Source organism: Pezoporus flaviventris, unplaced genomic scaffold, assembly GCF_033815535.1.
Source record: "Pezoporus flaviventris isolate CSIRO_AGI_PZ_B2104156 unplaced genomic scaffold, CSIRO_AGI_Pfla_v1 ptg000001l, whole genome shotgun sequence".
Taxonomy (NCBI): Eukaryota; Metazoa; Chordata; class Aves; order Psittaciformes; family Psittacidae; genus Pezoporus; species Pezoporus flaviventris.
This window is the reverse complement of record NW_026892549.1, coordinates 24,864,314-24,877,345: the sequence shown is the minus strand read 5'-3', so window position 1 is coordinate 24,877,345 and position 13,032 is coordinate 24,864,314. Positions and strand designations below refer to the sequence as shown.

The 13,032-nt window shown below is 52.2% G+C and overlaps 1 protein-coding gene across 3 annotated transcripts in view; it reads left to right on the top strand.

Moving 5' to 3' along the window:
- The first annotated feature begins 12,054 nt into the window (after positions 1 to 12,054).
- The window catches only part of ARID5B (AT-rich interaction domain 5B), a 121,954-nt gene continuing 120,976 nt past the window's right edge, over positions 12,055 to 13,032 (top strand). The window contains exons 1-2 of one of the 3 annotated variants that reach the window (XM_061448753.1): positions 12,055 to 12,199; positions 12,405 to 12,665. In XM_061448753.1, coding sequence (XP_061304737.1) covers positions 12,179 to 12,199; positions 12,405 to 12,665 — 282 coding nt within the window. In that variant the 5' untranslated portion in view covers positions 12,055 to 12,178. Of the gene's footprint in view, positions 12,200 to 12,324; positions 12,666 to 13,032 lie in introns of those variants that run through there. The other 2 variants (XM_061448763.1, XM_061448741.1) reach the window with 2 other exon arrangements.

Sequence of the window (13,032 nt, the reverse complement as noted above, 5' to 3'; positions counted from 1 at the left end):
TGTCTCCTCTGGTTTGGGGGGTGGGGGGTTGGGGGGAGTCAGATTGAGGAGATCCTCCCAGGTTCTCTAATACCGTATTTGTAGTCATGTACCTGGCTGGTTTTTTTTTTAAATAGTAAGTACCTAAAAATTGCCAAGAGCCACATCATGTCTTAAATCTAGTTTCTCCTTACTGCCTCTTGGTTTCCACATGGAATTTAAGATGCTGATTTTGCTCCCAAACTCCCATGGCTTGGCCTTGGCAAGGAAAAGTGGTTCTGTTAAGATTGGTCGTACATTACAAGCTCAGTAAGCCTCAGCACGCTCCTTCTTGTCCCACGTGGATCCAAGGATTAGATGTCAGCTCCCTAACTCAGCCAGGTTGGGCACAGACTTGCTGCAGCAGCTGTGCCCTCTGAGGAGGGCAAGGGCAGTGGGGTGCTGGGGCAGGGAGGGCACAAGGACCCTTGGGTCTGTATCACTCACAGAGAGATGGGGGAAAGAGGCGAGAGCCTGGAGGGAGCTTTGGAGAGACTCCCCAGTTTGCACTGGGGACTGGGTAGTGCTGGCATCTGACTTGGGAGGTTCTCAGATCCCAGGAGCTGGTGTTTGAAAGGAGCTTGGTTGGGCACTCCTGTTGGTAAGCTTTGAGAGATCAGAGTCCCCTTTTGATTTATTTCAAACATTCAGCTACCAAGAATAAGATAGGGACCTTTCTTACGTGTTTTGGAGATCTAATAAAACACACAAGTCTGCAAAAAGTGCTTTGCCGTGTGCAAACCAGCATTGCAAATATCTATGTGAACGTGGCGCTCCAGCATCAGCCTCCAGATGCCATGTAATGTGGTTGTGGTTTGATGGTCTTCACTCAACGCTGGCTAAAATATTTTTATCTTTAGATTTATTTTTAGAGTTTATGGTTGAAAGATTTCAGCTCTGGGCAGCCCTTCCCATGGCTTTGAGCAGCGACACTTGCAGTTGTGTTTCACATAATTAAACAGCCAACAATACTTAATGAAGAAATAAATAACATCAATAAAGTAGTAAATAATTATATGCAGGCAAACACCAAAGACATTATCCATCAGGCAACAGCTGTGAGCATTAGTTTTGATTAATCAATAATGTTGTACAATAGGAGCAGGAATGCTGGCCAGGCCTCTGGGGGAATCACCTCTGCTTTTCCAAGCAGCAAGGTTTGTGATTTTAAGCAGAACATTCAGCAGAATCCTTAATTAAATGTAACAGCCAGGAGCTACTCCACCAGCAAACGCTCCACTTCTCAAAGCAGACCGAGCGGTGGGAGTTTGACCAAGGCTGATTTAAGGCCTTGTCTATATTTTGGAAGGTTTGTCGGTGTATCTGTGTAACGGGGTACCACGTCCATCAGTAAAGGGGCTGTTTGGCTGAGGATGCTTCGGCAGGGTCTAGGCAAACTTGGCAAGGGGTTGGCAGTGCACGGCTTGTGCTGCCTGGGAAGAACAAGCCAGCACTTTTTGGCTGTGCCTCCACAAAGGCGCCAGCCCAGCCTGCAGCTGGTGGCTGCAGGGCATCATCCCAGTGCAGGTGGCTTCTGGAGCAAGCGCCATTCTGTGTTTGGTTTCAAAATGTAAATACGGCTGGAATTCTGACTCCTCTGGAGCCCAGCAAGGGCAGGCTGGTGCCAGGGTCTAGTTCATCTTCAGGTGGCCCTCCTGGACAAAGGAGCCTCAACGAAGCTTTCAGGAGAAATGTATCTCCTCCCGAGCAAATCCCTCTTCCCGAGAACTCCTGCCACCACCAGCCCATTGCTTTCCGCGGTGCCGCTGCCTCCTTGGACAGCATCCCTGAATTGTGCTGAGAGGCTCCTCTCCAATCGGTCAGACCAACTGCAGGATTCTTCCTTGCCTTTTTGGTTTTTCCTTCCTTAATATACAAACAGCTTTAAAGAATGCAAACCTTTCAGAAAGACTGATCCCAGCCTAGATAACAGGCACAAGGTTTTATAGCCCTTACCCCGTTAAAAAAGAAAGAGAAGGGACAGGAGGGGTTTCTGGTGTGTCAGGGATAGGTTTCCAGAACCCATGAGGGCTTGTTCCTCATGAAGCCAACCACTGATGGCTTCCTGGTGTCTGAATACAAAACAGCGCCACATCGCTTCCACCGTAAATCCAATACTGGTGATACTGTCTACCAGCAGAGATGGGAACTCAAGGAGAAAGAGGGGAGCAAGGCAAAGGGCTGTTGCTTGGCTTGAAAGATGGAAACAAAACTGACGTGCAGACCCACACTGAAGGCTATTTTAATTCTGCGTGATGGCGGGTGCACGTACAAATGTTACAAGCCTGAGGCACACAGGTTTGTTGAGCTAGAGATGGTGATGCTTCCCAGAGGTATGGACAGGGAAAGCCCTCAGCCCTTGTTTGAGATATGGAGGTTTGCAGAAGGCAATGGAGGAAACGTTGCACTGCTTAAAAGCCCAAACGCTTCCCAAAGATCAACCTTGGAGTCGTTTTTTTCCAAACCCTATCAGAGGGAGGACCAGGAACAGAAATCTTGCATGATAATTGCTGATAGCACAACAAAACCCAGAGGGTTTCCTTACCCACTTCTCACCGTGCAGGCACTAATAAACTGCTGTGATAACATTAATACTCCTGATAGTCTCTGTGGACTTCTACCAAATATGAATTTCATTATCATCTGCAAAAGCAAAGTACATTGTGGGTGTTTAAAGGTATAGCCAGTAAATTGTGGCATTGCTGCCTGTTCACAGCCCGTCATATAACCCACTTTCAAAGCACCTGCCAGCTGGGTATGGTAGCACTGACTGCACTTCCTGGTCTGGCACGGCAAATAGGTATCACCAAATCTATGCAAATCCAGTCTGGTGCCAGGTAAACAGTACCATGTGAAGTCAAGTGAACAGTGCTCACGGTTCCTCTTCAAGATCAGAAGATATGATTACGGGTCTCCTCCTTCACCTGTAAAGTTTACTGGGCTTCCTTACCCCAGCACTGTGCAGAGCCCGTGTTTGGTCAGTCATCCCCCACGGTACCTGTTGTGCATCCACAGGCACAGGGTATACACACACATTTCTCTGTGTGAACACTAATGCTGATGAGGATAAATCAAATTTGTTTCCTGCAAAACAAATCTGAACGTTTGAAACGTGTTTAAAACAGTTGCATGTTTTAAAATATTTAATACAGTGTAGGTAATGTATAAAATTTCATGGCTTTTCTTTTCTTTAGAAGACAGGAAAGCATATCAATAAGGCAAAGGTAAGGGCAAGGTTTGGGGCTGTTTTGAGTTCTTTGTCAGCTTCTTTCACAGAGTACCCCACTGGCTGCAGGAGCAATGTTCATGGAAGGTATTGGTTTGTTCAATGAGATAAATTAAAAATAAGTACAGGCAAAGAAAAGCTTTTGGTAAGATACGGATCTCTCTCCAGAAATCATCGTAATAACAGATAATAATAACAGATAATATTGGCATGACTTCAAAATAAATCCTTATTCTAGGTCCAGAATAAGTATTTTAGTAGGTACCTTATTATTTAAGTACCTTAAATAATATTTTTTCTTGACTGGAATGAGGTTTGTGCAACCCTTTTTTCCCAAGCGGACAATATTTGGCATCTTGTGCACTGCATCAGATAAGACAAGTGGATGATATTCAGGTATTTCTCTGCAATCCTGTTATTCCTGCTTTGTTTTATTGAGATGAAGCCCTGTATTTCTAAACCCAGGAAGGGCAGATCTCAGCAGGCCGCCTCCTTTCTTGCTGTCCTGAGCCTGCAGTTCCCATTGACTCTGCTCAAAACAGGTTTTCACTTAAGCTAATGTTTTCTGACTGTTTTTTTTTTTGTACAGGGTGGAAGTGATCCCCTCAGGTGCACAGTGTCAGGCAGCCAGGTCTCACCTTGCCTTCAGCAGATGACCCTGGGGCTGCCACCATGGACCTAACTGCCCTCTGATTTCACCGAAATTCTGGGGTTGGGAATAAGATCTTTTTGAAGAACTGTAATTTTCGGAACTCTTTTCATTGCAAAGCTAGGTAAAGCACCTCTCAGGATCATTATTCAAATGTGGCATATGTTTTGCTGTGAATTTTCAGTAGAACTGTCTCCAGTGATTTCCAAAATAAATGAGACTTTGCATAGTACTTTTTCCGTATTTAACACTGCCTTCCCAGTGTGGCAGCCAAGGCTTCCTTTTAAAGGCGTGTGCATGAGATTATGCAATCGTAGTATTCTGGATACCCAAAGCAATTAAAATAAATCAGGCTAGGTATAATGAAGATGAGCCAAAGCATCTGTTTCTCAAGAGGATTTTTTAACTCTTACCAACTCTATCTTCGCCAGCGGCTTGGATCCATGGTGGTTAGACCTCAGAGAGTCTTGTACTTCGGAAACATGTCCAGCGCTCGCTTGGGTAAGAAAAGTTGGAGCTGGAAAGGAGAAGAAAGACTTTCTGGTATGGCAGATATCCGTGTTCCCTGGAAACAGCAGCTAGATAACCCCTTGTGTTTGGCAGAGTTGGACTTGCAGATCAATTCCTTTTCCCTTCTAGTATTTTAGTTTGACATATGTACCTGAACTGGGGGGAGGAGGAATGATTTCCGCATCCTCTCCAGTGTTTACCAGACAAGTCCTGTGTTTATAATCAGTAGTTACTTCAGCAGGGCTGGTTCAGGGCCGCAGAAATCACTGCCCCCCCCTGACACCAGCACCAGGGACCACAGTGACCCAAGACAGAGGTGCACTCTCTAATGGGGCCAGTTGTCCTGCAGGGCAAGAAGCAGCCTTCAGGACACAGAGCTGAGGTACCAGGAGCTATTTTGCTTTGTTTGTCTCCTGCTGCCACTTGGTACCAGATGCCAATAGCCTTTTCCAGGCAAAATTCAGGAGGAGGGGAGCTGCTGAACAGTCCCCAGCAAATTCTTTGCTGAGCTGCCTCAAGTATGTACTTAGGTGGGAATGGCTTGAAGACAGCTTAGCCAAAGGTTAAATGTTGCTAAACCGTGCTGGATGATTGACTCACCAGTTTTGTTGCATTTGTAACTCAGATAAAGGATGAAGACATGGGAATAAATATGTAGAAGTGACTGCTACAGTTTGCAGGGGAAAAAATCCCCAAGGTTGTGGTGGGGGGCACACAGACACACCAGCCCTGCATCCTCCAGCTGTGAGCACAGGACTGGCCAGGTGCCCTGCGGGTACTTGGGGGTGTCAGGAGCCTTTCCTCTGTGTCACTGTATCTCATCCTAGTGATGTTAAAAAAGATCTCGATAACTGAGAGATCAAATGTTCTTGCACAAACCAAACTAGTTAAAACCAGAAAAACTCAATCCCTAAACAGGAAAGCAAGAGTTGCCAGAAGCAGTTACAACGGGGCAAGGCATTCAGAGTCAATGAAGATGTAAAGTCCTCTGCTTTCGAATGAGAGCAGGGCTGAGTTTTGAGTTTGGCTGGTGCATCCCCTACGTGGGAAAACTGCTTTGCCCTCCCTGGCTTGCTCTCTGGTAGCACTGGCTGCTCCCTCTGGGATAGCTGCTTATCCCCTCTGGAGCCCGCCAAATGTATGAAACAAAAAGGCCATGACGGCTGAGACCTGCTAAAGGGAAAGAGGTCAGTTTGTTTACTTAAACCGGTTTAAATCTGGCACACCGAGAATAGCAACTTGCTTTGACCACTGACTTGGGTAAATATGGCCTGGCATTCTTAGGGCGGTATTTCCAGCTCCAGCTATCCGCATCATGCAGGGATATATATACATATATGTGTTTTCAGTAAAAACAGTTAGGGTAAATTATTTGACAGGAGCTGGATGTGAAATGGCTGGCGTGCATTTCCTGCATGTCGTTTGGAAACTGAAGCCCATCTAAAGCCTTACCAGGTGACATCACCTTCTGAGCTTTATGATTAAGATAGAAATAGTTTTGGTCCAGTGGAGAGATTTTATTTGGGATTTTGTGAGAAGGCAGCTATTTTTATCAGATAAATTAGCATGTTTTCTGAAGTGATACAGGCAGGGAAGGATAGCCAGGGAGAGCTGGCTGGACAGTGACGGTGTTCCAGCTTTGAAATGACAGTTCAGCCCTTCCGACTCAAGATTAAATGATCTCTGCGGCCTCAGCTCCCCTCTTTCTTTCACAGCCGTCCACGCTGCCACAGCACATAACAAGACATAATTTTACGTAAGTAGAAGACTGTGCTCTAAGCCAATATACAAGTCATACCTGATTGAATATTGCCATTTCAGAGCCGCCATCTAATCACATTTTTCGGGTTGTGTGAACAAAATAATGTTGTTATAATTACAGACACTGTTTGTGTGTATGCGCGCATGTGTATTATATATGTATAACGACATTAGGATGATAATATAGCTGTTTCTATTAGCTCTGTGGTATTAATAAGGTATGACAGAAAGTTATTTGATACCATTTGAAATCCCACTTGCATTTTCATATTGCTCTCAGATGTAATTCAGGGACTTGATTTTTATGAGTTATGGCTCTGATGTCACTTGAATTTTTGCCCGTAATAGGTCCCACTGGAGCAAAATTCATCAGACTCAATTAACAGCATCTGAAAAGTGTATCTTGGTTAGCAACCGATCAGGCAGAAACTGCGTGGGCTCTGTTTTAGCTGACCCATCACCCTCTGCCACTACATGAGACCAGCTTTCCAGGCAGCAGGTCGCAGCCACCTCATCTCACTGTTACCAGGAGACTTAAGCAAATATTTTGGGGGCTGCTGAACCGCTCTTCCCATCCCATGGCTGCACCCCTTCTTATGGGGCTCCTAATGCTCTGCGACCGTCTGGGCACTCTCCTAGTTTCTACATTTGCAGGTGATTCATGCCCCCCCCAGTCACTTTTGATATGCAGCAATGATTATTTTTGTTAACCAGCCTGGTCCAGGAGCCCTGGGGCAGTGGGGTGCTGCTAACAGTCCTACAGGGGAGCTTAAAAATATGGTGCCAGGACAACAAAAAGAAATGCCAGGTAAATAAAAATAACTCCAACACACATGTGGATTAAAGGCTGGGATTTGAAAGCTGATCTCACGTCAGATTTTATGCTGTTAGGTCACTCATTGGGGCTGGTGGACTTCTTGGAGGGAAGATAAATGCTCTGACTCCTGGTATTTTTAATGCTTCAAGCTGGTGATTCTAATGTCTGAGCTGAAGGGCTCCCTAAGCCAGAGACCAATCCTAAAACCTGCTGAATGAACACTGAGCCTCCGGGCACTGTCAAAAGGCTTTGCTTCCCACCCCATGCGGGAGCAGGAGCAGAGGCTGGCATCGTCCTCACCACTCCACCACGGCTCCAGCTCCCACCCTCAGCACTCACCCCAGAACTCCTCCATGTCTTAAAGGCCTGGAAGAGAAAAGCTTCAAATAGAAAATCACCAAGCGACCTAAAGCACCCCACAGCAATGCTGGCTTGCCAGCCCCATGCCAGCACAGCCCTCCTTGCAGAGTGGGTCAGGCTGGATTTCCTCCCAAGCATAAGAACAGGCTTGAAGACTCCAATTGCTTCCTGCCTCCCAACATGCCTGACCACAACTATTTTTAATTGTAAGGCATGAAAATAAAATTTCTTAATAAATTAACGCTTTAAATGTGTTTTAGTCTGGCTGTTTGTTAGGACCAGCCTTATTTGGCTTCTATGTACTCAATTCCAGCTACTGTTCAGTCTGATCCCTATCTTATTCCCTTCGTAATCTACGGATCTTCTGTTGTTATCATTGCTGTGCTTTATGGTTTTGCATCACTTTATTGACTCGGCATACTCTAGGCTGCTTTTTTTTTTTTCTCCCTCCGCTGAAAATAGCCTTTTATGAGAAGCTTAAGCAAAAGCCTGGAATGTCCAAAGGAAAGCACAGAAACTACAACATTTTGCACATTTCTTTTGGCCAGAGAAAGTTACAAAATATTCATATGAAGAAACTTATCCAGTGCCTGCAGGACAAAATCCAGCGTTTGATTATATGTGGAATTTCAATTTCTGCTATAAACAGGCTGGGTATCTTTTTATTTACCATTTTGAAATATAAGGAGGTTGTGGGGAGGAGAAGGCTCCTATACAATTGATGTTAAGAGCAATGATGAATACACATACCCTTGCTGCCAGGATTATGTACTCCTCAGCACAGCTCCAGATTCTGCTGCTATCCCATTCAAAATGCTACCAACATTAGAAACTCAATCAGGATGCTGGAAGTCCTACCAGCTGGCAGCACTGGCCAAAGAGGCACCATGGGCAGGGGGCTGGAGCTGTGGGGATGGAGGGTGAACCCCTTCTTTTGCCCACACTGGGCCCCTTCCCCTGCCCTACAGAAACTGAGTTGGGGCAGCAGGGAAGGGACCTGCAGGATGATGGATAGATGGACATGCACAACTCATCCTCTTTGAGTGAAGCAAATCTATATCTGCAGGGGACTACATGTCCTCTGTGAGTCTACTACTGGCCCTCAGGAATTGCCTTTTGCTGCTGTCTAAAGTATGAAGTTGGGCCACTAGCTCACTCTGGACACCAAACCTTCAGATAATTGAAGTTCAGTGAGATGAAACCTACCTAATCAGGGGACTTTTTATATCTGGGTCTTCAAGTGAGCATCAGATTGTCTCACCGCCTGATTTCTGGCTTTAGATGTAAACTTTAGATGTAAACTTTACAGACATAAGCTCAACTTTGGAGTTGAGCTCCCTGGAATCTGGAGGTGAGACGGAGCCCTGAAGAAGCTCAGTTCATGGGATGGTGGCTTGGGTCATCATGCATAAGCCCTGCTTCCCAGCATGCTGCACAGATAAGCAATCCATGTTCAGAGGACCAAAATGTGCCTTTGCATGGTTATCCAGCCTCACCACCTTCTTGATAACAGTTACAAGGCCATGGTTTAGAGGGATGCTCGCCTCCTGTGGAGTGAGATTGTGGTTGGAGGGAAGGATGGGGCTCTGCGACCCTTAGAGCCACAAGTGATGCTGAAGCTGCCAGTGATGCCTGGGCCTCAGATGCTGGGGCAGAAGCAGAGGGATTTAGGCACAAATGGAGATGAGAAGTTCTCTTTGCTACTTGGTTATATATTGTGGGAAAGGAGCAGCCCTACCTGCCTGAGATAAAGAAAATGAATAAACAAATAAAAACCTGTTTGTGCCCAATACACTGCAACAATCCTTTGAGGACGGTTTTATCTCTGTGAGAATATAGCCCTGATTAAACATGCCAAGGCCAGTGAAAACAAAGGTGAATTTCTGAAGAAATGCTAGTTATTCATGCCAGAAGCTCACTCAGGGTGAAATGGAGCAGCGCCCCCCATTCCGCAGGGATGTGTCAAGGTGCGGGTCTCACTTGCATCACCTCCCATACCTACCCAGCCTCCGCAAAGCATCCTCCCCTGGGGAGACTGAGCTCCCAAGCACCAAGTGTCAGGGTTTAGTGGTCAAAAGAGCTGGCTACACACAACTCTCCTGAGCTGTTCTGCTGGTTTTGCCCATCCAGGACACACACAAGCTGCTGGCGGCAGGTGAAAGCCCAAGCACTGGTACCTCTGCTGGTTTCCAATCTGCTTCATCCAGTGTCCCAGCATACCCCCCAGTGCTCTCACCCACCTGCTCTGGCACTTGTCCTGCCTGCTCCTGGTTTCTGAAGCCCTGGGACAGCACATCAGCTTTCCCACAGCCTGAGCTCCATCATCTTCACCTCTGGCTAGCCAGACACTGGAGACAAATTCCCCTTCCCTGGCACTGAAGATTCCAGTCTTCCACCTTGACACAGTGTGAGCTCAAAGGCTGTGGGGCCACAGACTGGAGAGATGCCCAGGGCATCTTAGAAGGCCGTAGGGCAGGAAACATGACAGTTCTTACAAACCAGAAGAATTTGGCATTTCCTCCAGAGGAACTATAAGAAAAGCAGACTCTCCCTGAAGAAGCACTCAGCATCCGATGGGAGCCCAGCAGCAGGTGCCCAACCAGACACAAGCACCAAAGATGTCGGAGTGAAGTCCCTTGCACTCACGGTGCCATGGCAAGTGCTGCCCAAATTCCCATGCCTTCACCGTGCTGTCTGCCCGGGGCCAACAGAATCTTCACCCACACCTCACACAAGGGTTGCTTCTTATTTCCCCTCACCAAAACCCACCCAGCCCGGCTCACAGTGGGGTGGCCCCACACACCCAGCGAGACGTCCAGAGCGCCGAGGCAGCCCCGTCTGCTGGAACTTTATGCTCCGCTTCACCAAAACCATTTGGCCCATACACGCAACACATGAATCCGGTTTTGTGATACGGAAAGCGCGTTTCTTTGCTAAATGCAACCAAAACTGCCGCGCAACGGGGCTCACAGGGGCGGGCACACGCAGCAGCGCTACCCGCGCTATAGCCGGGGCGGCGGCGCCCCAGAGGTACGACGGGCGGGCGCCAGGGGTCGCCCCGGCAGCGGCGCCGCCGTCCGCACTTGTTGCTGCCCCCCGCGCCGCTCTGTGTCGTGATGCACGCAGCGCTGACGTCACCGCTGTCGTCATTATTAAGGATTGGTATTTATTTATTTATTTGAGTCTGTGTTTATTTATTCCCGTTCTCGCCGTTTCGCGGCGGCAGGGCCGGACCCGGCCCGCTGCGGCAGCTACCAGAGGGTGCCTGTCGTCCCGTCCCCCCCGTCCCTGGGAGCAGCGTCCGCGCGGGGGTCTTGGGGGGATTGAGCCAAAAAAGGGGGAGAAAGTGTCAGTATTGGGGAACGGCGGAGGGCAGGTCCCCAAGTAGCCGCTTCGTACCGGCTTCCCCCCCCACCCTCCCTCCCCGCGGAGCCGCGGTTGGCTGCGCGGACGCGGAGCGAGGCAACACCCGAGGAAAAGGACTGAAGCCCCCGAAGTGACCCTGCCGTCAGTGCCCGGGGGTGGGTGGGGGCTCCGCGGGCGCGGAGGTCTGCGCATCGCCGCCGGACGCACCGGCGTCTACCTGCGGGGCGGCAGCTCATGGGGCCCCTATGGAAACTTTCCGTGCCCTGTGCTGCGGGAGGGCCTTGCGCAGGTGCGGTGCCGGGATCCGCCGGCGCGAATGCTTGCCCACAATGGAGCAAGAGGAGCACCCCCCCCAACTCGCCGGGGCTGTATGCGGCTGCGGCTCCGCGGCGGGGCCCCAAGCTGCCCGAGTTAGCGCGGGGCCGCGGAGGCTCCGCGGGATGCGCAGAGCCTGCGGCTCTCCCCGAAGCGCGGCGCTGCACGGGGTGTCGGGCGGGGCTCAGGTGAGAGGCCGTGGCTCCTCCGCGAGGCGCGTAGCCGCCCAACCCGCCACCCCGCGGACCCTTCTCGTCCCCGCGCTGGCGGCGCCGTCAGCGCCCGGCGGATCAGCAGTGCCGGCACGTCCCGCTGCGCGCTTCGCGGGTGCGGAGGGAGCGCGCCCATGCCCGCCGCGCCGGGACGCGCCTCCCCGCGCCCCCTCCCCCTGTTCCGTTGCTTTTCCTGGCCGAGCCGCGTCCCTCTGCGCGGCGCGGCGGCGCATGAATATTGATGTGTTTATATAATCGATAACCCACTTTTCTCCTTTCCCGGGGAAAAACCATAAATAAATTACTGACAAGCCGCCCGCTCTCCCAGGGCCGCCGGGCTGGCCCGCTCTGAGGGACGGGGGTAGGGGACCTGGCGGCCGGGCAGACCCCGCTCTCCGCGCTGCTCCGCGCCGCTCCGCAGACCCCGGCGCAGGGAGCGCGGCCGCCCCGCCGGGGGCGCGCGGGGACGAGCAGCGCCCCTCGCGCCGCAGGAAATGGTCTTTATATTAGACATATACAGGCAGGTCCTGTCAGATCCGCAGCGCGCCCGCCCGCCCTTTCGGGACCCCAAAAATCGCCGGGAGCCGCTAGGACCCCCGCCGCCGCGCCGCCGGCCCCGCGCCGCCCCCCCGGGGCCCTCCGCCGCCCCGTGGCATTTTTGCCGGGCCCTGGCGGGCGCCGGGGGTCCGGCCGGCGTCCGGAGGCGGCGGCGGCGGGGAGCGGCGGGGCGGCGGCGGGGCGGCGGGGCGAGGGGCGGGCGGCGGGGGGGGGGCGTCGCCGTGCGCCGCCGGGCGTGGGGCGGCGGTGGCGGCGGGGCGGCGCGGTGGCGGCGGCGGCGGGGGGCGGTGGGCGGCGGGGCCAGCTTTGCCCTGCCAGGACCTGCCGGGCTCCATTCACGCCAACAAGTTTGGGAGAATGTTGAGTTCAATCACGCCGGAGCCGCGATGGAGCGCAGCGCACTGCAGGTACCGCGCCGCCCCGCGCCCCGCCCCGCGCCCGCCGCGCGGAGCCTCCGCGCCGCTGCGCGCCCCCTCCCCTTCCCCACCGCCCTCCCGCGCGCCCGCCTCCCTCCCTCCGCCCGCCCGCCCGCCCTCCCTCCTCCTGCGCGGCGCTGCGCGGCGCGGCGCGGAGCCGGCGCTGATGCCGCTGCCGTGTTGTTGTTCCCCGCAGTGGGTCGGCGCCCCGTGCGGCTCGCACGGCCCCTACGTCTTCTACAGGGCGTTCCGCTTCCAGCGGCGCGGCGGCGGCCGGGCGCGGGTCCTCTCCCTCGGTGACTTCTTCTTCGTGCGGTGCCGCGCGGAGGAGCCCGCCTGCATCGCGGAGCTGCAGCTGCTCTGGGAGGAGCGCACCAGCCGGCAACTTCTCTCCAGCGCCAAACTTTATTTTCTCCCCGAGGACACCCCCCAGGGCAGGACCAGTGACCATGGCGAGGTGGTAAACGCAGCGCCGGCTTCCCCCCTCCCTCTCCCGTGACCGTCCCCACCTGCATGCCCAGGCTCGGGTCCCCCCCGCTGCTCCCACCCGCGTCCCCTCACCCGCTGTGCGTGGCGGGGCAGCGCGGAGGGGCCGCGCCGTCGGGGCGCACCGGGAACTTGTACGGGCGGGAGGGGGGGGGGGGGGGGCGGGAGGGAGACGGGGTCTGGGGCGCCCCCGGCCCGGAGGACAGCGGAGTGCGAACGGAGCTCGACCTGACCGTGTCCGGCTTCGTTAACAAAAAAACCCTAGAACACACAGAAAAGAAAAAAAAAAAAAAAAAAAAGAAAAAAACCAAACCGAAATGGTTGGGGGGATTTTGATA